Source organism: Lagopus muta, chromosome 8, assembly GCF_023343835.1.
Source record: "Lagopus muta isolate bLagMut1 chromosome 8, bLagMut1 primary, whole genome shotgun sequence".
In the NCBI taxonomy this organism is placed as follows: Eukaryota; Metazoa; Chordata; class Aves; order Galliformes; family Phasianidae; genus Lagopus; species Lagopus muta.
The window spans coordinates 13,299,066-13,326,163 of record NC_064440.1 but is presented as its reverse complement, the minus strand read 5'-3'; the positions used below and the strand labels follow the sequence as shown (position 1 = coordinate 13,326,163).

At 40.3% G+C, this 27,098-nt stretch overlaps 2 protein-coding genes across 4 annotated transcripts; one reads left to right on the top strand and one right to left on the bottom strand.

Moving 5' to 3' along the window:
• Positions 1 to 215: 215 nt before the first annotated feature.
• On the bottom strand, positions 216 to 13,898 carry TMEM169 (transmembrane protein 169). 3 transcript variants are annotated; one of them, XM_048954007.1, is made up of 4 exons: positions 9,035 to 9,236; positions 2,931 to 3,365; positions 777 to 931; positions 419 to 529 (listed from the first exon to the last, which is right to left on the bottom strand). In XM_048954007.1, exons 2-4 carry the CDS (start codon positions 3,232 to 3,234, stop codon positions 512 to 514), a joined length of 477 nt encoding a protein of 158 aa, XP_048809964.1. In that variant the 5' UTR covers positions 3,235 to 3,365; positions 9,035 to 9,236; the 3' UTR covers positions 419 to 511. The 3 variants fall into 3 exon arrangements, with proteins under 3 accessions (XP_048809963.1, XP_048809962.1, XP_048809964.1); XM_048954006.1 differs by lacking the exon at positions 9,035 to 9,236 and adding an exon at positions 13,787 to 13,898 and having other exon boundaries at positions 216 to 931; XM_048954005.1 differs by having other exon boundaries at positions 216 to 931; positions 9,035 to 9,239.
• A 19-nt stretch (positions 13,899 to 13,917) lies between these two features.
• On the top strand, positions 13,918 to 26,915 carry PECR (peroxisomal trans-2-enoyl-CoA reductase). The gene is made up of 8 exons (XM_048954008.1): positions 13,918 to 14,070; positions 15,954 to 16,087; positions 20,423 to 20,588; positions 21,246 to 21,327; positions 22,711 to 22,807; positions 25,109 to 25,219; positions 25,694 to 25,805; positions 25,923 to 26,915. The coding sequence occupies exons 1-8, from the start codon at positions 13,956 to 13,958 to the stop codon at positions 26,009 to 26,011; spliced, it is 906 nt and encodes a 301-aa protein (XP_048809965.1). The 5' UTR covers positions 13,918 to 13,955; the 3' UTR covers positions 26,012 to 26,915.
• The last annotated feature ends 183 nt before the right edge of the window (positions 26,916 to 27,098 follow it).

The following is a 27,098-nucleotide window of genomic DNA, read 5'->3' as shown; positions in this document are numbered from 1 at the left end:
AATTTTACTGAAGTGGACTTCTCAGCTCATATCTGCCACCCCAGAACAGCCCAAGTCCCACAGACCTGAATTTTCTCACTATTCCCCAGAGTTATTATTAGCTAAGATAGATGACAAATCACTGGAGAACCATGCATCTGCCCACCCAGACCACACAAAGCTAGCACACTTGCATTCTGTGACATTTAAAGAGCACTCCCAGCCCAGTATTTAAGTTTGTTTTTAAATATATATATATTTATAAAAATCAGTGTCATTTTCAAGATGAAAACCACTCGCATATGACAAAAATAGTCAACCAGAACAAAAGCTCAGACTGCTGAAGTATCAACCCCCTGTGCAGAGCTCTTGCCAGAGAGACTACCTGAGATATTGTCAGAATCTAGCAGCTCAACAATGCTGTATGGAGAGCAATCTTCCAAACCTAACTTGCTGCAGAGCCAGCCACAGAAGCCCTTCTCCATGTCCCTGACAGCATGCCACCAGTCCCCAAAGGACCATGATACCTGGGTCACAGCTGAGTACAGACCTAGGGAAAAAGACACAACCATGATTATAATTGGGTAGAAGATGATCAAAAAGGGGCAAAAGGTGATTTTGTGCCAGAAGGTCCTCTCTTCATTGTACACCAAGAAGACATTGTACCATGTAATGGTTCCATAGTAGAATGAAACCACAAAGGATACTACAAAAACGATGGGGAGGCAGATGATGGTCCAGAGGACAATGTGGGGTCCTCTGTCCAACCCAACATCACATTTTTTCTTCTCAGGTACATTTTCTTTAGGAGGTTCCTTCGACTTAGCCAGTTCCTGCAGCTCTTTGTCTGTTAGCGTGACATGGATGTCCACCATCTGGCCCTTCTTCTTTCCTCTGGTGATTGTTCCAGTCAAGGTGACGTATCGGCTGTCTGAAGGCATGTTCCAGACACCTGCAAACACGGATAAAGTCATCCACATTAGATTTCTTTTCTGAGTGGCTTATTTTGTGCAACTCCCCAAAGATCTTGAACACAATTAGACAGCACAGATGGAGTTATAGTTAAACAAAAAGATGGAACACAAGTAGCAATGCATTATAACAAAGATTATCACAGAAAAAGAATAGCCAGTAAGGAAAATGACAGGAATTCTAGATGACAGAAATCACAAGGGAGAAGACTCCAGCATATGCATGGGGGACAACACACGAAAGAAAAGTGCTGTGGGAGCATATGGGGAAGAGACAAGACAGAGTAAATGAGTAAAAAATAGTAAGCCTATTTTCTCCGCTAGAGTCAGATTTATTCCTCAACAACATGGACATCTGAAGTGAGTTAGCTAAATATGAACAAGATCTGGGAATAAGTACACGCACGCATGGAGTTATACTTGAATAGCTATTATTCTATTTCTCATTTGCACATTATCAATCTAAATTAATTTTCAAACTTTAGAAAATCATGAAGTCTCATATTCACAAAGTCTCATATAATTACGTTTGCATTTTAAAGGATCAAGCAAGGCACCAAATAGGAAAGTGTTGGGATATGTGTTCCAGTAAGAAACACCTTAGTTTCCAAGTGACATTGGTTTTGGACAGTCCCTGCAGTGGCACTGGGCATAAACTCTTCTGTAGTTCTAAAAATATGCTTCCTCCTGGACTTAATTCTGACTGGCTTGGAAGGAAGTAATCAGAGGTTCTTAAAGGGAAGCTGAGCAGTGACACACAAAAACAGAAAGACAGCAGAGAAGCATGAAGGTTGGGGTTAGGATCATGGGGAATCTGGTGTGGCTGAAGGGCCAGGAGGTTGCATCCACATTTGAACCCTTCTCAGTCCACAGTGCTGACTCACGAGAGGATTAGCTGTGGGACCTGCTGCCCACAGTTCTTTCCCACAAGGGTAGCTGTGACAGGCATCAGAAGTGAAAGTGGCTGAAATGTACTGTGATGACCTTGCAAATTAATCAGTCTTAAAAAGGAAGCTGAGACTGCACAAACAGAAGGCAACAGCAAATCTGAGATAATGAATAAAACTTCTTATTGCAGGTGGAGCCACTAAATCTGTTTCCATCCTTTCAGTTAACAAACAGTTGCTTTAGGCATGGAGGGGTATTTGACCGCAGCATTATACATATAGAGTGTGCTCAGCACTTCTCTAGATCATCCTTAACTACTGCATACATTAAAAACCAAGAGCAGGACAACTAGCATCTGCAAAGTACTGCTGAATGTACCCCAAATCAGTCTGTAATGATTTTTGTTTCATAGCATTTTCATGGATGAACTCAAACTCCTGGCATCTTGGAGATGACCGGTCCCACAGTCACTTCCATACAAGCTCAGGAGGATCTTGAAAATTAGCTTATCTATCTAGTCTGCCAAAAGGGAGATCAGCCCCAGCATTAACTAGCATAAGCTGCAAATGAGAGAGGTGGGAAAGACACCTTAAGACCACTGCAGATGTCTCCCCAAGCGTGTAGGCACATTATACCCAAATGCAAATAAGGGATGTGCCTTTGTTATGTTGGGGTGCACTGTTAAGAGGAAAGATTCCCTGCCACATCTGTTACCATATTAAAGAATACCTGCTTCTTAGTACCACACTGGTCTTAAGGAGTTTTATTTGAGCCAGGATTTGTCTTGCAACACCTGGCCATACATTCCTGCCCAAGGTCTACACTGCAAGGCATCCAGAGACTAAGGGAGAGGACCCTGTTTCTGTCACTGTGACTCCCACCATCAGCCTTTATACCAATCCTGGTAAATCTTGTGAATCCAAGAAGAGGCTTATAAAGCATCAATTCCTTCAAATGCAAGTATTTCTAACCTTCATCCTTTCTGATCTTAAAACGGCAGCAAGAGCTCCAACCTTTTCTCGTAAACCCAACTGTCTTGGCTACCAGTGACACCACTATTTATGGACTGTGAACGTTCCCAGGGATACGTACCATCAGTCACGGACTGACCCAGGAACTTGGAGCCTTCCTCAGAACTCCTTTCCCCTCCTTCTTCATCTGCTTGCTCCTCTTCCACTTTATTCTCATTCTCTGACCTATACACTATTACTGACTCAGGACGGGACTCTTTCTTCTTCTTTTTCCTCCGGTCCATAGTGGCTTCTCCATCAAAGGTGACCGTGGTTGTCACTGCCCTCCTCACAGATCCATGGCAAGGGCTGTGACTTCCAGATTTCCTCTCTTTTGGCACTGTGTCTTCCAGTCCACTACTGCTCTCAAGCACCTCACTTGGCATCTTGTAGCACTTGTTGCCAGCCTAGCAGTTCCTGCACTTAGAAGTCATTCATTCAACAACAGTCCTACAGATGCTTTGTTTTGATAAGATGTCCTACAGCTGATATCCAGTTTATGCACTCCATTCCCAGCCTAAAATGAGAGACAAGTCAGAAAAAGGGTCTATTTCACATCGAGCAGAAAAATTTGACAGAAGTTTTGTATAAAGGTTTACTTCCAACTGGTTTAAATATCACCCGCTGATCTGATCTTCATTACTGTCATGGATACATATTATATCACCTAACCTTGATTCTTAGATTCCATTTTAAATATTAGGAATAAAAAAAGGTACTGGAAGGGGAAAGAGTTTATAACATTTATAAGATTAAAAAAGCATAGCTTATTCTATTTTTTTAATATGCTTCTGCAATGCTGCAAGCAAACAGAAGACAAAGGCTTTGGCCCACATGCATGAGAATGAAATATTGAAACCACAGACAAAAATCAAGTTGACTGATTTAAAGGAGTAGCCTAGCTTAGAAACAGCAGCAGACACATCCTACTTTGTGATAGTTGTATTGGTGCCAGCTTTTCTAATTTTACTTGTCTTTTAACTTAGTGCTCATTGTGAGGATATTACAAAAAGTAATCAAACGATGTCAAAATGAATTATATTTCAACGTTTATTAATTTAGTATCATGCAGTTCTGCCAAACCTTAAAATTTAGCATATATAGTAGATGTAAAGTAAATTACTACTCAGATGACTTCACTGAGGGGGATTCAGAATGACAGCAAAGTCTTCTGACTGTTCAGGGACAAAAGACCACAACGTTTCATAAATATTTATAACAATTATAAATTATTTCTCACTCAAGCAAAACTACCAGTAATACTAAGTGACATTTATCTACGGGAATGCCACGTAAGTAGAACTCAGATGATTAAACATGCATCAAGACAGTCAAGTCCTGTTCCATGAACCTACCAGACACAGGATTAATACCTCTCAGAATTCTTAACGTTTAGAAAATACAGCTGTGCCAAATATTCATGAAGTATTTAGATACAAATCTGACTACAAGGAATAACATTTTAACAACTCTGAAGAACCGTGCTGAACAATTACATATGTAAAAGAATGTGCTGTCCAAATGTTTCTCGAACTCCAGTGGCTTGGTTCTGTGGACACTGCCTTGGAGAACCTGTTCCGTGCCTGACCACCCTCTGCTGAAGACCCTATTTACGTCTTGCACACTCCCCCACACACACAGATGTGCAAACTTTGTATCACGTTAACACTAAAGACCATGACCAATGAACACTGTATAGCCCTTCGTGGCTTTAAGAAACTCAACAAAAAGCAATTCAGATTGTTTTTTGCATTGCAGGAAATAAATCTCCCACAGTGATCAGACAACATATAAAATGGAATCAAAAGTCATTCTGCATATCCTAGAAGTTAGACTGCTTCTGAATCACTGGGCACAGGAACATCTTGCACAGCACTGTAACATGACTGGCAACAGTCTGTTTAGATTGCCATCTGAGATCATACATGCCATGCAAAAAGCATATGCCTGAATTTGCAGAAAACATCCCCATCTGCAACCCCAACAGAGAATGGAGCAAAACCTGTAAGGGAATCTTGCCCCTTCTGAATATCTGTAGAGAAATATTTCACTAAAAGAAATAACCTGTCCCAAAGCCACGAAGAAACTATGAAGCAGCAGTTCCCCTCACTACAGTCCTACACCTCATCTGCCTGAGGAATGTGGTCTTAACATCTGTTTTCAGACAGCCAGTTTTTCAATACCACGATACGAAACAGCACACGCAAGAAACTTCACAGTAAAATTTAACACTTTGCTTCCAACTTCTCCCCTTTTATCTCCAAAGCAAACCAGCCATTGACTTCAAAGATAGCAAGCTCTGACTCTCAAATAACTAACATGAGCAGGACTCCACAATTTCCACACGTCCATGGGAATTAATGCCAGTTTTCATTTAATGTTTTTTAAAAATAACCTTTATGGGAGAAATTGAATCATTTTATTCTATGGAATAAATTAATTCTTTGTAGTAAATTTGTGCAAGAGGTACAAATAGATTCTAACATTTTTCTCTGACAGTCAGCAGTAACATATTTTGTCTTTATGAAATCACGAAGTCACCTGATTGATCCTTATGAGTCTGAGACCACAGTGATATTCCCCTCCAGAAACTGGAAAAAGAAAGCAGGCCCAGAGTCACCATGAAGCTGAAAGCATCACTACTTGAGTGACCTTCTAAAATCCTGAACACATGAATGTTAATCTGGGACTAGATCTCCAAATTTCCTGACTGTAGTTTCCATGCTCAGCTCCTACTACCTTGAATAGGGGACAACTTTCCAGTAAAATTTTAAGAAATCCAAAGCTAAAGGCAAAGATGTGTGGTTAGGCTTTCAAAAAAAAAAAAAAAAAAAAGTTTATCAAGCTGTGATCTTCATTAACTCACAGCAGACAGTAAGCTAACTTCAGTTCTCAGCATAATGCCAAAGCCTAAAAGACTATGTTAACTTCGACCATGCAAGGAGAAGAAATGTGATGTTACTTTTTGATTCGGCACAGATACAATTGCTTCTGGAAATCTGTGTCCAGTTCTAATCTTCATCAGTCAGACAGAATGCCAATTACTGAGCAGATGTGTATGTTCCCTACATCAGAATAAGAACACAGTGAAAAAGATCCCTCTAATCCAGCAAAGGAGGATGCAACAAGATAAAAAGCTGACAGAGAAATACAAAGCAGACATTAGGTAGGCATTTTAACAAATACATCCCTGAGGGCTCTGGAGAATTGAACCATCACTGCAAACTTCCAAATCTAGACTGGCTATCTTGGCAGCAGTTTCGTCCTGATACTCAACCAGAAGAGGTATTATTGTAGAGAAGCTCTGTGACTTGTATAAAGGGAATTATCAGATTAAAAGAACACAAAGATCCTTCCTGATCGTAAGCTTGTTTTCACAGTAGAGGCATTTCTTTTCTCAGCTGTTTCTGACAACACAGCAGCAAGGATACCCTCTACTGCCCAGTCCTGACCTCCGCAAGATAGCATCTCAAAGCACCACTACCAACCCCACATTTCTCAGAGCTGCTGCTAAATCAAACAATTTCACATTTGAGTCCCATGTTTGCTGGGAATATTTTCTCCACAGTTACGAACAAGAAATGGGCTCCTGTAGGGTATCACAATAGACATTAAATATAGTCTTTCCCTGTTCTTTATGTCTCCTGAGAATGAGGCAAGCCCTCAGCACTATACAACCATCCATACCACCAACTCTTTCAGCCATGCACACTGAGATCTCCAGCCCTCAAAGCCTTGCTGTGGGGCTGAAGAACGACAACTGCTGTGCAGCTGATACAAGTGATGACATCTCTCATGTGGGAGCACAGAGGGAGACAGGAACCAAGAAACTGTGTGAGAGAAGGAAAAAAAAAGTGAAATTTTAGGGACGGCTTATTAGCCAAACAATTTGTTATTAATCTCTCTGTGAAAACAGATGGAAAACCCCGGGGAAGTGGCTCTGCAAAAACACTCTGTAGAAGAATTTTTAGAAACACAGTCTTCTGTTACTATGCAGGAAAGCCACTGCTGCATACAATTCCCGTGACAGTAGTAGTTTTTGACATACAAAACAGGAGCCTAAAAGCTTGGTCTTGCACCACTGAGGTCAAAAGAAGCTTTTCCAATGGCTTTCAGCTGCTACTAATAGAAGAGAAATTATCTGGTTTGAATGCAGACAGGAAGAAAGCATTATACCACAAAATCCTTGATTTTAAATCCTTGCCACTGCATGAGTGATCTTTTTGATTGCTCAGAGGAGACATAAGAGGAAAAATTAAAGAGTAATGAGGAACATTGATCTTTATTTTTATAATCACATAACACACGTAAGAACTGTCACTGTATCTTCATGCACATCCCAATGGAGTTATCTGCAAGAACAAAAAACAACCTGTGACTTAGCATTGATGGTTACCCAGAACAGGGAAGAGATCAAGGGAAGTTTACACCAAACATCTGTCTTGAGAGAGCTCTCCAAACATAGGTTGCTCCCTTCACTCCATACCCTCCCCATCCCCAACACTGCTTCTGATTTTATATGTGTGTTTCATAAGTGCACATTAACCAAAAGGTTAGTTTCAATTCCTAATATTTTTAAAGTGTTTGCCTGCTGTCAGATCGTACACATGAAAAACAGATGGTATCTGTTTGGGGCAGATCTGCCATCAATCAATCCTGTTATGACAAAACGAAGTGGTCCAATGCAGGACATACATACTCAAACCCTACAAAAAGCATGGTAAGACCTATATAAGAAAGCACATTTAATTCAGACCTTATGCTAGGAAAGAGCCAAACAATAGGGCTCACCTAAACGATTTGAAATGATCTTTCACATATACATCCTCACCATACCCTGCTGAAACTGAGGACAATGCTTATCTCTATTTCAAGGTGAAATGGCACAAACTAGATCACAGTTCAACCTAGCAAACAGCAAGGCAGTGATGAACGATCTGTGAGAAGGCAAGGTGAGAAGAGCTCCTTCCTACTAGTAGCTGCAGCTGTGCAGCTTGCAATGAACTCATCAGGGTGATTTATCTTTCTGGTAACAAGCCTTTTGCATTTTAGAAGAAAGTAAAACATGATTTTCAGCTAAACAAATCCTCTCATCACATTTGCCATGTGGCCACATCCAGAAGAAGGAAGTGGAGGAAAAAGACCCCTTATAGCAGTGGCCCATCATAAGGCCACTTAAGTGATTGCATAGAATAGCAAGAGGCACAAAGAGAAACACCTGCTTACGGTCTCCCAGCAGGGTAGAAGAAAGCAAGCAGCAAAGCTCATAGATCACACCTCTCTTTACTTAATCCACAAGCTTCAAAGCATTTTTATTTCTTACGGAAAGAGAGACAGGAAATAAAAAAAAGAAGACCATACCCCTGAGTATGCATCAAAGATTCAAAGCTGGACTTTGAATCAAAGCTGCAAAATTCAAGCTGGACTGCCAAAACCACTAAGCGTAAGAGTAGAGAGCATAACGCAGTTAGATGACCTCTACCACCAAAACCTTTATGGGTATTTGCTAGTGGGGCTCCTTGCCAACCCTTCAGGATCTGGAAGTGCTAAAAGCTCAAGCTAAAAGCAAAAGGAGGCAAGTGACACAGTCCACACACTCAAGCATCCTGATTTATCACAGGCAAATGGCTGCCTGTCAACAGGCAGGATTTGTGCTAGTGCTGTCCCACACTAAGGCTGCTGAGCAGCTTCTGGACCAAAGCACTTGGTAACAAGAACCTGCCCAGCACAGATGCAACTATGCTGAAGCTGCAGTTCAGCAAGAATAGTCACTTGGATTTGAACGGATGGCTCACCAACTGTGCTGCCATGCTGCTTAGCTCAGGACCATCTCTCTCCCTGCCCTCCTCCGTCCTTTACGTGAAACACCCAAACACTTACTGATGGCTTTCTACAGATACAGCCAAAATTAAAACAAATGTAGGGAAGAGGAGCTTTCCGCTGAATTGCTTTAGGATGACATTTTCAAAGACTTAAAAAAAAAAACAAAACAAGATCCAATTCATAAAAGAGATTCACTAAAATGCCCTTCCCCCTCCCATTGTTTCATAACTTTTCCAAATGTCAGGGAATAATAACTGCTGCGTAGATCAGCATTACTGAAGTCACTGAAGGCAGATCAGCATTACTGAAGTCCAGGAAACAGGATACGAGCATAGCTATACATTTTTATATTTAAAAAATTACCTGATCATTTTTCTTGCATACTAACTGCAACACTATGGAAAGCACAAGAAAGCAAGCAGCAAGGACTCAGGCCACAGCAAATGATAAACTCATATACAACTACTAGTGCAGAAATAAGAGAAAACACTGTTTCCGTTCAGAAGGCCTCAAGACCTCCAGATAGGCAGAGACCTCCAGCAAGACACTCTCACCCACACTGCCAACCCTTAAATGAAGCCTGGGAAGGGATGGATTTTGACTCCACCCCTTTCAGTCACTCAATGCATTGCATGCACCTGAGTTGCCCCTGCCTTCCCACCAGGTGCCCATCACTGGTTCAAGCCGTGACTTAGTGTTTTCACTACACTTATTACAAATCCCCAAACTCTGCTGGTCTACCTTTATTAAGAGCAAACACCTCAAGTGCTGCATCTCCCTTGTCTCCTCATTCTTTGTCCAGATAGCTAGAAGAATGAGAAATGAAAACAAAGTACCCAAAGCTTCCCAGTACTTCCAGGGATGAGATCTGTTTCCTTACGTTAATTATATTTTGTGAAAAATTCAATGCATGGCACATGTATGAGAGTCTTTTAAAGAAACCAAGACTTTAAAAGGACCATGACTTGGAAATGGAGGATGGTCTGAAATCCTCAAAGCCCGTATCTTGAATAAATTTAAAAGATGTCCCAAAATCTCTAAATAAAAAAAAAAAGTGCTCACTGTCTTCCCCTAAGCTACCCCTCACTTAAGCATTTGCCCAAAGTGGGTCATCCTGCACCTTGAAACAACAGATGCCTGTTGTAATTCCTGGCTTATTTATCTGGACCTTGTTGGGCTATATGGTACCGTAAGATGAGTAGAAACAAGTCAGTTACACCCACATCCTACTTCCATAGCAATGCCCCAGGCTGAGATTGTCATAGCATCTGTTTTTGTGATACATCTTCAATTGGAAGGCTTTATATTAAGCAGGATTCGAAGATGCACCATGAGCTTCCTCCACACACCAAATTAGTGTTGTGCTTCCTCTGGGCATCTAAGCAGATGCCAAGAAAAGAGTAACAACAGAGCAAGGATTATCTGAAAAACACTTGCACAAAACTACATCTTTGAGTTCTTATTTGGTCAAGATATTTAGGGGTTTCAGATCAGAGTTTTATCTGAGCAACACCCAGCTGCATCCCGAGAGATGCTAAAGAGGCAGAGAGAGAGAGAGAGCTGGAAGGTCTCCTGGGGATGATTCAGGATTGCTTAATGCATTGCACAGTAAATATAATCTAAGATACTTAGACAGTATCCCCAGCAGCAGGAATTAGTTGGCTCAGGGGACTCTCAATTGGATACAAGTGCAGACACAGATCCATGATGCCAGCATATTAAAAATGCAGCACTTTCAATTGCAGAGAAATGAATGCTACTATATCATATGGTGTCAGTGGGGTGTGTGATTATTTAGAACATGTAGCTACATACCAATTTCAAGCTATTTGATACTGGTACTCTACATCTTGTGTGATTACAAACTCTACTTTCAGTATGGTGTCTCCTCTTCTTTTTAATCAGTGAAGTGAAATTCCTAGGGATACTGAGGAAAGAGGATGTAATCTGAAAAATCCTGACTATCTCCTAATTAGACTGCCACCCTCAAGATATTCTGGAGAGCAAGTCCCTTCCCAGTGGGGAAACTCATGAAAAGATGGATTGGCCAGAGAACCTGACCATCACATGGGACTGCCCAGGAAGCCAGAAGTCACGAAAGGCTCTTGTGTGCCAGCAGGAGATGATGAAAAGAAACAACCACCACAGCAGAGAATGCATAGACAGGAGGTGAGAGCGGCAGGACTTCTGAAGAGGCTCTTTGTGTTATTCCCAGAGAAGAATCCACAGAGGTAAGGGAACAGAAACTCATACTATTTTTCATTCAGTTTGGGCTCGGTCCAGATATTTCTTGTAATAAGCATAGCAGGGTAGAAATGCTTGTTGTTATATTTCGTGTAATTTGGTATCCCAAGAGACAAAAGACATAAACCAGGAGCATCCGTGGGAGTGGGGCCTGGAAAAGCAGCAGCAGCCAGAGCTGGAGCCTGGCATTTTTTCTGCAGGATAACTACCAGAAACTATGTCATAAACCACCTTTGAGTGTAAGGTTTTATTTCTAGCATTAGGATATTTTTCATTAAATCTCCTCTGCTTTTACCTCTCTGTGGTACTACTGGTCAGGATTTGGATCCTGCTGAGGTTTCTGTCCTGTCTGCAGCCTGCAATCAGATTGGTATTTAACTACTCTGAGACCTTCCCCCTTGCCAACATAGATTATGAGCTGTTGGAGGGCACAGAGTGACTGCACAAAACTGCGTGAAGGACTGCAGGCTATAAGGAATATTAAAGCAGAAAATGTTCTGCTGGGATTTTTAAAGCGTGGCAGAGTGCTGGACTGGCAGATGTCATCAGCTGAATAGCTGAGCCATAGGCTGGCAAAGCACAAAATCGGCTTTGGACAAAAGCAGCCTTTTCTAAAAATGCAGAGTTTCCTATTCATCTCAACAAATTGAAGTAGTTCATTCAAAGCTGAGACAATATGGGTTTTGAAAAAATAGGAGAGCTAGTTTTTCCTGTCAATCTATAAATACAAGAGGAGATGCTAAAGGATGATGTGCTAATTGCACAACTGAAGAGCTGACAAATGGAAAAAACAACTACTGATGAATTCTTTTTCCTAAGAGTGTCATTTTAATTTCAAACAGTTAATGTTTAAGTGATAGATACATCAAGGAAAAAGAATAAGTAGGTTTTAGCATTAAAAAAAAAATGCTTTGAGCTTTTACATGCAGATTTACTTTCTCCCAGATACAACCTGACATACTTAAGGTCAGAAAAAAAAAAGAACAAACATCTGTCTAATCAGACATCATTTCCTAATACACAAAAATTGAGAATCCAAACACTAAATTTATAGAATAACATAGAAGAATAGCTTTCTGCTTACTGACTTTACTGCTATGGCTGCATAGTGACAAACCATCACACTTTAATGGAACCAGCAAAAGGAAATGAACATTCCTTTGTGAATAAGAAAGTACAAGTGTAAGAGAAGATTAAAATTGATTTCAGCTAATAAGATTTTCTTCTTTTCAGCTTAAATCGTTCTGAATTTAAAACACAGACATACAACCAACTCACACAAAGATATCCTTGTTTTAAAGCCAACCCACACAACACTGTGAGAACCACTGACTTACAGAAAATATCTGTGAAAATTGGTTATCTCAGCTCAGCTGTTTGTGAATCGATCTTCTACCAGAAGGGGCTAAGTGCTGAGGAATGGCTGCCTCCTTTTCTTGCCCCCTTTATTCCTTTCCCCTTTATCCTCCTGCCCATCACTCACGGAACCTTACCTAATGTGTTAAGCCTCTTCTTTATGGCATTTCCATGGCTATTGAGAAATTCCAAAACCTCATGGGAAACGAGTTACTTATCTCAGTGTGGAAGAAAAACCCTCTGACTGGGCTCTCCAGGAAATCGAACAAGCAAATACTACAAACAGTACCCAGCCAGATTTTCCCTGCCAGCCCATGGCTGAAAGATCTAGTTCACTAGTACCAGTGAATGCTTCTCCCTGGGATTAATTAAAGATCTCTCTGCTACAGCCTGCTTTAAATATGTAGGGCATCCAGAGACAATTAATGGGGATTCTGTGGTACCTCCAGATTGTGGAAGATGATTGAAAGAGGGGGGAAAAAATCTTGCAATGTCATCCACCATGCCTTGCCTCCAGTAAGTAACACGTTTAGAACATCAAAGTATTCTGCACATTTTAACCCATCCGGAAGGCAGCTTTGGTGCTTCACCAGGCTAAGTCACCATGCAGAGATCTGCTTCTGGCTTCTCATCCTTTGCTGGGTGAGCATGGACAGGCCGCAACTTCTTCACGCCTCTCTTTCTACACACTTAAAAGAAGGGAATTCACCTTCCTTTGAAACCAAACTACTGAATAAAGGCGTTATCTTGCAATTTGCTTTGATTTAAAGTATGGCAAAAATAAATGAGATGGCTTAACAAATGAGAAAAACAGAAGAGACACAGCGAATCTCCCACTTCATCAATGCATGTTTCTATTCTCTCTCTCCACCTCTCCTAAGGGAAAAGTGACAGGATGCAACTGAAGGATACACTTTTAAATATCTATTGAAAAAGACACAGGAGATGCATGGAAGGACACACATCACACACACACACATCACTCACACACTCCTGGGCACATCAGCGATAGTTAAAGTCACCTGCAAAGCACCAAGATGCTCTGCCACCTCATCGTGGGACAGATGCCGACTGCCCCCTGTGCCAGTTGAGCTCACCATGCATTTTTGAACAAGAAAACACCACAGCACAAAATGGCTATGTTGGGGATGCATGTATGTATGCTGCAGCTGAGCTCTCCTGCTCCAGGAGACCTGAGATAACATGGAAGAACACGCAGTGCTGGGAAAAGTACACTTTCTTCACAAATAAATAGAAATGAAGCACAACGCGATAGACTACAACACAATAAAACGCTGACTTTAAAGCCAGCGCGCTACGGACGGATGCAGGTGGAGGGCTTTGTTGCAGGGAGGCAGCAGGCACGGGCGACCACGAGTCACCGGGATGCTCCGCTCGGCTCGCCGATGCGCCAGCACCGCTTCCTCCCGCAGTCTTGCCGCCAGACATACCGGGGGCCACCCTGGGGACGAGGAGGTGCCGCGGCCCGCCCCGCGGATACCCGCAGCCGCTTACCTGCCCGCTCCGCCCGCGGGGCCCCGGAGCGGCACCGCCGCCGCCCGCTCCCTCCCGAGCCGCCGGGGCCCCGCACACCGCCGCCGTCCCTGGCGCTCAGCCCCGGTGCGGGCGGGGCGGCGCGTCACGTGTCGGGGCGGCGGCGGCCCGCTGCGTGCGAGGGGGGAAGATGGCGGCGCGGCGCGGGTTGCTGGCGGCCGGGCTGTTCAGCGGGCGGGTGGCCATCGTCACCGGCGGCGGCACCGGCATCGGCAAGGCCATCGCCGCCGACTTGCTGGCGTTAGGTGGGCGGGTGTGAAGCGAAGACGGGGGGGTGCAGGGGTGGGGGCCTTGAGGGCCGTGGGGGTCTCGGGTTAACGGGTGTTAGGGCGTCCGGTAGGTAGTAGCGCTCGATGAGCGGGTCTGTGGTGAGCTTACGGGGCGTAGGTCACTCCTGCTGGGAACCATTTCCACGTATGCCTTGCACTGCAGGCTATGCTGGTTTATTTATTTATTTATTTAGAAGAAGGGCTGGTTGGACAACAAATACCGATGAGCAGTGGCTGGTCACGATGCAGGTTGTTTTTATAACCCACCTCCTTCAGAGCCTTTTGCAGAGATTTAAGCCCTTTGTCTGGAAGTGCATCTGTCCCTGCCCACCTTGGCAGTCACAGGAAATGGTCTGATCATTCTTTGTTAAATACAGACTTCACTGAAGTTTGTGCAGTAGATGCAGTCATCCTTATGAGTCACAACCTGCCCTCATCCTACATCAGCACATCAAGCAAAAATACTCTTCTGCTGGGCATGATTCTGTAGTGTGTTTATAAATAAACACTGAAGTGCTATAGTAAGTTAGCGCTTAGTGTTAATTGCTGATGACGATGACACGTGCCTCTCCATGAACTCAGTTTGTTGTGCAGGTGACCAAGACCCTCACCTAAAAAAAAAAAACAAACAGGAGACCTCAGTCTAACACTTGCACATGTGCTATTTCAAGATGGCTGGTGATCAAAGGTGAAGGCCCTTTTCTTGGAGATGCATAGTTGAGCACATCCTTCTGGAAAGAAGTTTTGCTTTTTTTTTTTAAAACATAAATTTCATGTATAATTTCAGGAGAGAGCCTGAGCCAAATGAACAGCTTGCTGCTCTTTACTCCCACAAGATATTTTGAGTTGTTTCTGGTGTTTGTTTAATCACGAGAGGCCAAATTCCACTGCAAAATAGCAACAAAAAGAAAAAAAAAAACACCTGGCAAAATGTTAACTTCATTTTTGGCTGGTTTAGTGCTTTGAATTCATTTATGTTTAAGCAGAGGAGCACCAGAACTAGTTTGAGGAATGGATGGCTTCTGTTGGGATACAAAGACTATATCAGGAGGAAGGTGGGAATGAGGCCTTCCACCTTGCCAAATGGATTTGTACTAGGGATTAATATGGTGGGATCTGTTTCAGTCTGTAGTGACAATCACCAGACTTCAATCTATCCTTAGTCCTCTGATGACAATAAAATAGTCCATTTGTTATGTGAATGCTGACTGGTAATTTTGTACTTAAGTTACATGCATGCAAAGCAGAAGGTCTGAGCACCTAAGCATTTTTTTCCTCTCCTTCCTGATCTGGGATTACGCAGCAAGTAGAAGTGCCCTAGGGAAGCCTCTGTTCCTGCTGTCTGTAGTCTGCAGATAAAAATTAATCTCACGACTGTATCATGCTTAGACTCTGTAGGTTATAAAGCAGAGCATTACATTTACTCACTCCTGGTCAAAATTATGGATAGAGTCACAGTAAGATTTTTGAGGTTTCAGAAGCAAGTTTTTGTAATCAAGACCAGCTGAAACATCTTTAAATCTCATAATTTGAAATAAGACAGGCTTGAAAAATAGCTGCAAAGTCATGCCTGAAAGCTACTCTGACTGCAACTCACAGGCTATCTCCCCTTCTGCAGGAAGGAGAGTGAATATAACCATTTTTATCTTGGTTGTTCCTTGCATGGCACACTGGGATCTTGTTGCTAAGAAGCATCTCACATCAGTCATTCTTTCTTCTCTCACAAGAATTTCTTCATTGTGTCTTCCAGTCAGTGGCTAATGAATGCATATCCTACAGCATATCTCCTCATGCTATTAGCCTGGGGGTAACTGCAATTTTGACTGTAAACTAAAAGATTTTTCATTCTCTCTCCACAGGTTGCAGTGTTGTTATTGCTGCTCGTAAATTTGACCGATTAAAAGCCACTGCAGAAGAACTGAATAATACATTTTCTTCAATGAGTCCTGCCAAAGTGACTCCTATACAGTGCAATATCCGTAAAGAAGAGGAGGTAACAACTAATAATCTTCTTCTGGGGCTTAACACATCAGGAGTATATTGTGTCTGTAAATCCTCAGACCCCCGAAGTTACTTGCTGACCCTCAGAAGTACCTTAGATCAGGAGACAGTTGCAGTAAAACACTTGATATGACCTAAATAAAACTGTGCATTCTAAGAGAAGGTAATTTAGCAACTACACAGGAAAGCATTTTTACTCTTAGATTTTTTCTGACTACACACATTTCTACTATTTTTTTTATGAGAAGCACACTTTGGAACTGTTATGTTCTTAGAGCTGACCCAGAGCCTACTTCATGGGGTTCTGTGTCATTTCTTGAGGGGGGAGTTACTTGTGAAGATGGAGTCATTCAGAGTCGTTCCTTCAAACAGAAGTCAGAGCATAGGATCTCAATTCTTGTGTCTTGACACAAGTAAACCTGAGATGTATCCTGTGTTTTCAGTTTTGCCCATATTGAAGGGAAAAAATACCACTTTCCTATCCACGTTTCACATTCTGGTTGCAACTTGAGGTGTGCAGAACTTTTGCTCTCAGTCCTTAGTAAGTGCTCTCCTATTGTCATACCAGATTTTTATTTTCCTTTCTTATATTACAAAAACTGGGAGATCAAGAGCAGAAGTACTTCATCGAGGTTCTTCAGAAGTCTGCATTCATCTTTCAATTTTTATCTGTGTAATTAAACATTAAGGAATCCAACAGCATGCCAGGCTTAACTTAAAACTGCTGTAAAACATTCCACTGATCAATTGCTACTAGGTTCTTAACCTTTTAAAGCCTCTGTTAAAATCTACCAGAACGTAAAGAGATATTAATAACCTTTAGAAGCTACATGGATTCTGGAAGTATCCTAACATACAACCATAAAGCAAATAAAAACTCCTCCCTCATGGAACAGCTCAAGCCATAAAATATTCACAATGATATTCTTAGACTTTTTTCCTGAGGGAGAAGAACCCTCAGGCTGTGCAGTATGTCACTTCACCTACGAGTGAATTTTAGTTAGTATTTACCAGCATCAGCAGTGTGATATAATAGGTTGTGACAGGTGTCAGAGGGTAACTTGCATGATTAAAGCAACAGGAAAGAGAAGAGGTTCTTTCCTCAAAGTCTTCTTGCAGAGGATAGTCTGGCATGCTTAACAGCCTTCTTATGAATCTTATTTTTGCATTAACTTGAAAATAAGTTAACAGTAGTGTTACATAAAATAGAAGAGGGCTTGGATGGTAAAGGAAGATATCTGTACCAAACAAATACTGTTCCTTGTTTAAAAACAAGGAATTGTCAGAGCAACTGTGGTAGCTTTAAAAGACTTCAAAGCCATTTTTTAATGTACTCAAAGCCATTTCTTATATAGTGCTTTGTGAAGTGTTCAGGCATTATCTGTGCTACAGGTAGCTATGCTTATATATTTAGAGAAACTTGTTTTCTGTCCTGTTATCCTACAGCTTCAACACAGAACTGTTGTCTTCCATTTATATTTAAGTTCTAATCATTTGTGATTACACCAGAACTTTCCTAGAGCTTTTTCATGCTATACTGGGGAACCTTTTATTGGTTATCTTTTGCTAAAGGAAATTCTTCTAAACCACTGTTACATCATATGCCTCATAGAGAGGATTCAGATGGATAAGGTAGAGATCAGTCTTGAGTTTTTCATTTGAGTCAATCTCATAACACAACTCACTGCAGTTCTTCTCCATCAGCTCTTACTTCTTTCTTTTGAAGAAAGAAGTAAGAAGAACTTTCTTAACTAAAAAAATTGCTATGAAAATTCAGGAAGCTTTTTGTGGAAGTTCTATAAGGAATGCAGTTTCTGTTCTGTTACATTTTAACATAAGAATACAAGTATTTAGCCATTTTACATACTTAGCCATTCCAAATGCTCTTATGCAAGGGCAGGTGTTACTGATTTGAGAACATGAAGCAATGAAAAGCAACAACGCCTTCTACTAGAATAGGAACATGCTTATAAAGATATTTGTTCAAATTTAGTTTAAAAAGCTAGGTAGAAGAAGGTGATTTACCCTTTCCAAGGACCAGCAGCATCTCAAGAAGAATGCAGTGTCTGAATTGAGATGTTGCTTCCTTGACTGCTAACCCTTAAATGATGGTGAGGAGGGGGTGGACCCTGAGTCCATCCCTTCTGGCTGCTCAAGTGTATTCCTTGCACCTGAATGCCTTGAGTTAGATGCACCTTCTCACCTGGTGCTCAATCATTGGCTTAGATCATGATCAGGCAATGCCCATAAAATGACATTTTATGGGTTTTTTTGTTTATCTCTTACTATTCTGGCTTCATCCTTGTCTGTTAGCTTTGTAATACTATCAAAATGGCAGAATTCTGGCCACTGGTACATAGTTTCTAGAATTGCTATTCAGTTAGAAGAAACACTTAACACATTTCCAGCTTTTAAATTTATAGGCAGAATAGTACTCCTTTACACTTTACTTAGTATTTGTAACTAAGATAATCTTAAATTAACAGTTGGTAACTGTACAATCAGTATATATATGGAAGTTAAACTTAATAAGATTATCACAGTAAAAAAATAATTGAAAATCCTCACCAGTGTTATAGGCTCACAGAAAACTCCACAAGGAGCAACCTCCAGAAAAAAGAAACCTCCCTTAGTTGCAGTGAGCATTTAAATGGGATCTAGGAGAGGTGCAGCCAGGCTCCACCCCTTCCAGTAGCACAGCTGAATTGCCTTCACCTGTGCTCCCACAGCTGACTCTTTGCTTGCCCCAGGTGGTCAATCAGAGGTTTAGGCCATGATCAACAGTTCCCATACACTATTATTTCTAAAGCTGTCAGATCTTAGAACTGAGGGATATAGCAGACTTTCTCACATCCAGTGCTGACTATTGCATATTTTGTCACATTTGCCAGGAGCAGCAATGGTGAGCATTTGTTTGTAACTTGGACATAACTGTCTTGCAGAAAACAGAGACAAAGTACTTTTGGGCTTTTACTTCTATTCAAGAAACATTATACATTAACTGTCGAAAGTTATTTCATTTGTAAACTGAGTGTAGTGCCTGAAACAATATCAATACAAAAATAGAAAGCAAGATTTTTTCCAGCCTTGGGGAAAATCATAAAAAAAAGGCAACACAGCAATGTAACTCCAGTATTTTCACAAATATGGAAGTAGCTTCCTGTTTACTGAGTGTTTTTTAGTTTTTCTTATTTCCCATTGTCACAGAAATGCTAAGTTACAGCTTGAAGCAGTGATTGAGCAGCTGGTAGGAAGGCAGGGCCAACCTAGGGAGCTCAAATGCATGCAATGCACTGAGTGAGAAGAAGGGGTGGTGCAGGATCTATTCCTTCCCAGACCTCATTTAAGGGTTAGCAGTGGAGGTAAGGATGTCTTGTTGGAGGTTTTTGTATATTTGAGGTCTTCTGAAGGTAAGTAGCTTCTTTATTTTTGGGCTGGTGGCTGGTGTTTTTGAACATTTTGTCATTTGTTGTAGCCTAGGGTTTTGCTGTTATTGTACTTTCCATCCTTTACATCTGTCTACAAAACAAGACTTGTACAATTACGTGGGTTCCATATGCTTCTTAAGCTTTAAAACTTGCTGTCTGCTTTCAGTTTATTTTAACTGAGGTATACCATCTTAAAAGCTTATTAAAACACGTGGTTAGGTAGGGAGGACAGCCTCTCAAGTGTTTCTGATGAGTCATTACATCTTTCTCAGCTGTTACACCAGATACTGAGAAATGAGCAAAATAAAAGGACTTTGCACATGTATTAACAAAAGGGAAAAAATAGTAATTCAAGCTTGCTTAGTTGTCAGAACTGTTCCATCACAAAATACAAAACCCAGAAAGATTTCTGATTAGCAGCGTAATTTAGTTAGTTTATCTTTTTTGGGGGGGGGATTTTGTTGGACCTTGTGTAAATCTCTTAATAGAAGATACTGCAGTTGCTGTTAGGAACACAGGCGTATGGGTCAGATGAAAGGAAATCTGTAGCTGCCTTCCAGCACTGGATGCGGATAATCCTTTGCTCATAGGATATATCACTGCATCTTAAATAGCAGACTTTTTTAATTTACTTTCACAAGTCCTCAACAGTGAAGAGCCTCTTCTTTAAGTGCTGGTATTTTATGTAGCTCCTGCATTGTACCAGAAAGTTTTCTTAAGTAAATGTAGGTACAATCCAATCTTTCTTGGCTGCTTAAACCTGTCATACTAAGCTTCTACTCTCTTTGAAGGCTCCTACTTATGTGTAGGAATGCGTATGAGAGAAAATGTCTGAGAGTGAGATTGGTTCTGTAGCTTAATCAGCACTTTGCCACACTTAAAAAAATATTTTCTTTTAGGTAGAAGCTTTGGTGAAGACTACGCTGAATCTGCATGGGAAGATTGACTTCCTGGTGAATAATGGAGGGGGCCAGTTTGCAAGTCTTTCTGAAGCCATTCGTGCTAAAGGCTGGAATGCTGTGATAGACACAAATTTGACAGGGACTTTCTATTGCTGCAAAGCAGGTGAGGACTTAACATTATGCATAATGGAATTTTGGTTGTTGTTTTTTTTTTTTTTAACAACTGAAGGCAAGAAAATGTAGTTTCTATCTTCTTTTTTCACATACTTATTTGATAGTGGATATTTGTTTTCACAAATGTCATATGGATCTTTAAGTGTACATTATATTTGTTCATATAAACAAATACATGGTTACACATCTGCATGCTTAGGGGAGGAATAATCTCTAGTTTAAAGGCAAGGTTTGGAGGCATCTGTTGGTTTGGATACTCACAGGTCTGTTGGAAAAACACTTAACTATGATGGCCAATATTTCCTGAGAAACACAGAAGTCTTTGCACCCACCATGGGTATAAATTCAAAGTATGTGATTCTCAGATAGTATTAGGAAAGTGGCAATGCTAGTAATTTACATGGGAGACACAAGGTCTTGATTTCCACAAGTGTCCTTGACAATCACTGAGCCTTACTTAGGCTGTACCTGCTGTATGACTGATCCAGTGATGAGGTTGTGGTATGAAGATCAGACTGTTAATCTAAATATGCAGAGGAAGTCTGTAGCATAATTGTAGTTGGACTCCAGATTTAGTGTCCAATTGGCAAGTTTGTTCGTGTGCACTTCTTCAGGTATTTATAGGTTATCTTCCTCCTTCGCACAGTGTACAATGCCTGGATGCAGGAACATGGAGGAGTCATTGTCAACATTACTGCTGCCGTGAGAAATGGGTTTCCTGGAATGTCGTAATATACATATATATATTTTTTTACACTTTCCTCTATTCTCCCCATAGAGCAATTCCTTACTCCTAAATACTGTGTTTTGGAAAGGTGTACAATGCACAGCAGCTGAGTAATAGAAATATGGTAGTTAATATCGAGAGAGAGAGCTGCATGTGAGTCTTTTTATTAATTGAATGGAGACTGTAAGAGTAAAGGACATCTCTGATAATTTCTGCTACTTTGTAAGAAACTGTGAAGCAAAACTTGCTAGTAAAGCTTTCACTGGGAATGAGATGCTAGTGGAACTGGTTGCCTTGAAATTAAACCTTTACTTGTTCTGATGGCTTTGCAAGAACTTGGCATCTGTTTTTTTTCTCTTGCTGTCAGATTTTGATGGCATAAACAATTACAGTAGAGATAGATGGGGAATAGGAGGAATGTACCTAGCATTTTAACATGTTTCCTCTTTGTACCTCTCTTTATTGGAGAAGGTCTCCAATGCAGGAAATCAGTTGTTTCCTCTGCTATTTTCTTGACTGGGAGAATGGTACAAAAAACATCATGTTTATGGTTCTTCTATACTGACAAAAAATGATCACAACTATCTGCATGAAAATATAGCATCTTCGTAGGCAGACGTTGAATAAATTTATTCACATTGTTTTTTTTTACCTTCAAAATGGATGTAAGCCTTCTGATTGAACCTTTTTCCAACAAAAGAGTTTTAACTTGTGTAAGACAAATATTTGTCAGAAAATGTTGGTTTAAATAAAAATTTGAAGTAGTGAGAATGCTGTGCATGGGCATTTTCCAGAGGGGGAGAATTCTGAGTTTTGAGTTTCTTCTTTGAAACTACTTTTTCTAATTTAACTCTGAGTTTCTATATATATTTCTTGAATAGAATTTCAACAGTGTTATATTAACTTCCTTAGGCCTCATTCAGGGTTAAATCTTTCAAAATCTCAGTTTCTCACTGGCTTATTCTTAGCAGCATGAAATAAATGTGGAGATCCACATGGTGGTGCTGAAGCTGCAGTCGTTTGAGTTTCTATGCTCTGGATACATCTGAATTGTCACTATGAATAGAATATGGGAGTGTTGAACAAAGAATAATAATTTTAAAAAATCTAAGTTACTTGGAAAAGTTCACCAGAGAACTTGTATGTAGGTATGGATGGCTAAGTAAGGCTACTTTCAAACTAGATTCTTATGATTTTCTTATAGAAGTGTCAATTATATAGTGTAAGCCTGCTAAATTTGACAATAACTTCACAGTTTAAGAACTAGAAAATCACAGTGGTCCAGACATGGAACACTACTACTTCCTAGTGAAGCTGCATGGATATTAATATTGAGCACTTAGCTGAGGGAAAAGGTGCTTCTTCTGCTTTCTTTTCTCAATAGGCACTCAGGAGCTGCAAGAGCAGCAGTGAATAACCTAACCAAGACTTTAGCTTTAGAATGGGCCCACAGCGGGGTGCGAATCAACAGTGTTGCTCCTGTAAGTAATGGCAAGTGATGTAATTAAACTTCCTACCATATGTGGTTATGGTTAACACTCTGAAACTGAAAGGAATTCTAAAACCTAGAGCTTCTGACTGTTTATGGATTTTTTTTTTAATTATGAATTTGTAGTTTCTTCATACGCTTCCCCCATATGCTTTCCATACATGCCCTTTTTTTTCCCAAGTGCCTTTGGGAGTGTTTTGTACTACTTGGATAACGAGACAGATGTGGGGGAAATGGTTTACTAAATATTTTGAATATGGTTCATGTGTGCTTGTGACTTCTGCCTGTGTTTGCTGTTATGTTGAGCATCTCTGAATGTGTCCTTTTAATGTTTAAATCTTGTCAAGTTGGGTTAGTTTTAGTGGTGAAAAGGCAGCGTTCACCTTCACTCAAAGAAATTATAAAAACACATTTTTACATCTGATATTCATTTTTTTCTTTATGAAGTACACACAGATAGGACACTGCTATGTCGGTCAGCAAAATATGCCTACTGTGTTTTTGAGGAAGTAGATGACATGTTGCAGTTACACAAAGCAACTTTGTGTAAAGGCCAGTTGTATTTTTGTAGCCTGTGATGCAGCAGTTGCAGAGGCTATATACAGGCCCAGCTTTGAGGTCTGAGATATGTCTAGTGTGGTTAAAGTAATCTTCATTCTTAATGGCTGTTTCTTTCTTTCACACTTGCTCTCTCGAAAACTAAACCTTAATCTAGCTACTTCCACATTCAGAATTTCTTATCTCACAGCTTAGTAAATCTCAGATTTATTAGTATCTTTCTAGGAAGATCTTTTTGCCAGTGTAGGATCCACAGCAGGGTATGTAGATGTCCTGCACTAAAACACCTGGTTTGCTTTCTCTTGGCACGCTTCAAAATTGCTTGATGGGAGACTCAGGAAATGGCTCTTCTAAATTGCCTCTGAGACTACTCTGACTTATTAAATATGAAGATCTGCTATCTTGTTTTTCCTGTTTGCTTTTTGATTTATCAAGACTTTAGGAAATAAGTAATTAGGACAGCATTAGTATGTGTGCATATTTTTAATGCATGCTAATTACGTAATGAATCATATTAATTATACTTTATAGCATCTGCCAAAGGAGACTTTTGGCAGGCAAACACTTGAGTGGTTTGGCTTTTTTGCTAATTTTTTAACTCTGCTAATGACAAAAATCTGTTTTTTAGTTATTTATACTTGATACCTTTGTGAATGTATTTTGTATTAACCATGCAGAACTTGCTGCCTCTCATGGGCCTGGTAACATGCAGGGAAAGTGTATGGTGAGAGGGTCTGTGGGAACTGCTGAATCATGGCCTGAACCTCTGATTGACCACCTGAGGTGAGCAATGGCTCAGCCTTGGGAGCACAGGTGAAGACAATTCTTCTGTGCTGTTGGAAGGGGTGGAACCTGGCTCCACCTCTCCTAGACCCCATTTAAGAGCTGACTACCATTGGGGAAGGATCTCTTTTGGAGATTGCTCCCCTTAGAGTCTTCTTAGCAAGCCCAGGACAAGAGTAAGCTTTCCATCCATTCTTCTTTGGGGTGTGGTAACTTGTTTAGCCTAACTTTCCTGTATATTTCTTAATTATAACATCTGTATATTCATTGGCTACATAGAGGGAAATAAGCATTCTGAAAAAATAAATTGGTTTTACAAATGAGGTTGTCGTAGTGAAAACACAGTTGTTCACATCTTAAAGAAATATTGAAATGTTCTTAATGAACAAATTAAATCGTTGTCTTGTTTAAACTTGAGTCCAAAATGTTCTGTCGGAACTCAAATGTGGAACCCTCTGTTTCTCTTACTGTAGCCTACATCCTCCCTATTGAATTTAAGATGGTTTTTATAACTATCAGAACAGGGGCTTCTATGACAGCTCAGTAGGGAGAGTTTGAAATCTGATTGCAAAATGCCAGTGTAATTCACTATGGAGTCAATCTGGTATTCTTGCAGACTATAAACAAAAATACGAACTCGTTCTTGGGGTTCTTGTAGCTTCTGTTGCAATTTAATTTGAAATGTTTGTTGTTTCGAAACAGTTGAGTTTAAGAGTTGTTGGTGTGGTGGTGAAGAATTAAAACAATGTGAATTAGTATATTTGAACAGGGATGTAACTATCAGTCCAATTACCTTCTTTTATAAGTTATACTTTCATCCAATTTAAAAAATTGTATTAAAGTCTTGTTTGGGTTGTTAGTCCCATAGAAAACCCCAGTAAGCTTATAATTTAACAATGGTCACAACTTAACGCATGAAAGAACTGAACTTTTTTTTTCTGCTTTAATACAGGGAACAGTGTTTTCAGAAACTGCGGTTGCCAACTATGGAGAACAGGGTGTAGATATGTGGCTGAAGAGAATACCAAAGATTCCTGCCAAGAGATCAGCAGTTCCTGAGGAGGTAATGTATCTCTGAACCGTTGTGATGTTCCCATTTCTATGTCTCTGTTTTAAAACCACTTTATATGGAGACCATTAAGGAGTTAATTTTGGAATGGTGGAGTATAAAGAAAGGAAAAAGCTTGTAGTAATGTGCAGTAGTGTCAACTGGGAGACTTTAATTTTGCGCTTGAAGCTAAAATGTCCCATAGTTGGCCTGTGCTCTTAGGAAAGTTTTTTTTTTTTTTTTTTATCAGGGAGGTCTGAAAGAATGAAGATTAATGTGAAAAAGTGTATCTTAAAAGTACTTGAAAGCTGTTACTCAGCTTTTACCTTGTTGGTGTTTGTAGCTGGAAGTGAGGTTTCAAGATTGTTGGGGCTTTCATAGTTGAGTAGAAAACGTAGCTGTGTCTCACCTGTGTCTGTTTTTACAAACATCCTGGGCATAACCAATTGCCAGAAGTTTAAGAAGTATTAAAATTGTCATGTTTGTTAGATTTCTCCTGCAGTGTGTTTCCTGCTATCTCCGGCTGCTTCTTACATAACTGGGATAACCATGATTATAGATGGTGGCGAGAGTTTATATGGCAGTAGCTTAGAAATACCAGGTAAGAAATGGGTTAAGAATAATGCCCCTCATGTGTTTGAAGTTGGGCAATAAGAGCATGCAAAAAGAAAAAGCTTTTTTTCTGTATCAGCTAAGTCCATTGTTTTGTTCTCCATAGATCACAACAGATGGCCTCCACCACCAGAAGGAAGAAATTCTGAAATGCTTAAAAAGCTTATTTCTGGTGAATTCAAGCCAAAGCTGTAGTACCGTGAAATTCCCAGTTTCACAGTTGCTGATAATCTCACTTTGTAACTTGGTATTACAATTACCAGTAACCTGATTTATTTTTTTTCCCCTCACATAACTGCATAGATTTTCACTGTCCCACATCCTCATGTTTAAAACTTGAGAATGTGCACAGGACATCTCTAATGCTTGCTGGCCCTTGGAAGGTGTAAAATCAATTTTTCATTTGCAGTGCAGAATGTTACAGAATCATTTACACAGAATGATTCTGGGGAGGGGAATAAGTCTTTGTTATTGGTACCTGCATCAGTAATCCTTGTGGTGGCTGTTAGCAGTATATTGTTTCTGTTCATCCACAATCTGAATGCTCACAGTGATGTAAAGGATTGATTAAAGTACTTATCTGAGATGGGAGGAAATAAAATAAAGCAGTGGTAGGTTAAATCACAGGGTACTGTTTTTTCGGCTTCAAACTAATGAAGCATATCAGATATTTCTAGTTGTTTGCAGATAAAGTGACTTAAGGAGATGAGCAGCTGCCACTTAAATTTGTTCATAGAATAATCAAATAATGAGGTATATGATACACTCATGGAGAACAGCATTGATTTGATAATTTCATAGCAAAATCTGGAAGCATAGGTTGTGGTGTATATTGCAGTGCTTTTTGCAATTTGCTGTAGTGGTGAAAGAAAAGCTTACGAATCTTACATTTACAAGTGTAAATGCTTTCTATCCATACTGTGTTCTCTACTGATATGCTGTTTAGGTAACACTTCTTTCATCAGCATTCCTGAAACAGGTGTGATTTTTATGCTTCATTGAGAGTTTCCATTTAAAAAACAAGCAAACAAGTAGGTCTTGGAATATATTACTTGAAGAGGCTGTTTGTTGTAATTACTTTAAGGCAAATGTTCTCATGTCTGATAACTTTGATTAAACTATTAAAATAAATGATTGTTTTAACTGAAATTTGTGGAGTCAAGTTGCTGCGTGGAAGTAACATCATCAGTACTTAATTTTGGATTGAATATGGGGGTGTCCACCAGATGTGTTCTCTCCAAAGGTGCTTGACTTTCTGTCTTAATTAAAATACTGGAATGTG

Excerpts from the sequence above, each read along its gene's own strand:
- PECR (XM_048954008.1), top strand. The coding sequence starts at position 13,956 with ATGGCGGCGCGGCGCGGGTTGCTGGCGGCCGGGCTGTTCAGCGGGCGG. Across the intron at positions 16,088-20,422 it reads ATATCCGTAAAGAAGAGGAG|GTAGAAGCTTTGGTGAAGAC; the intron begins GTAACAACTAAT and ends ATTTTCTTTTAG. Across the intron at positions 22,808-25,108 it reads GAATCAACAGTGTTGCTCCT|GGAACAGTGTTTTCAGAAAC; the intron begins GTAAGTAATGGC and ends GCTTTAATACAG.
- TMEM169 (XM_048954006.1), bottom strand. The coding sequence starts at position 3,234 with ATGCCAAGTGAGGTGCTTGAGAGCAGTAGTGGACTGGAAGACACAGTG. Across the intron at positions 932-2,930 it reads GGGTCAGTCCGTGACTGATG|GTGTCTGGAACATGCCTTCA; the intron begins GTACGTATCCCT and ends CCGTGTTTGCAG.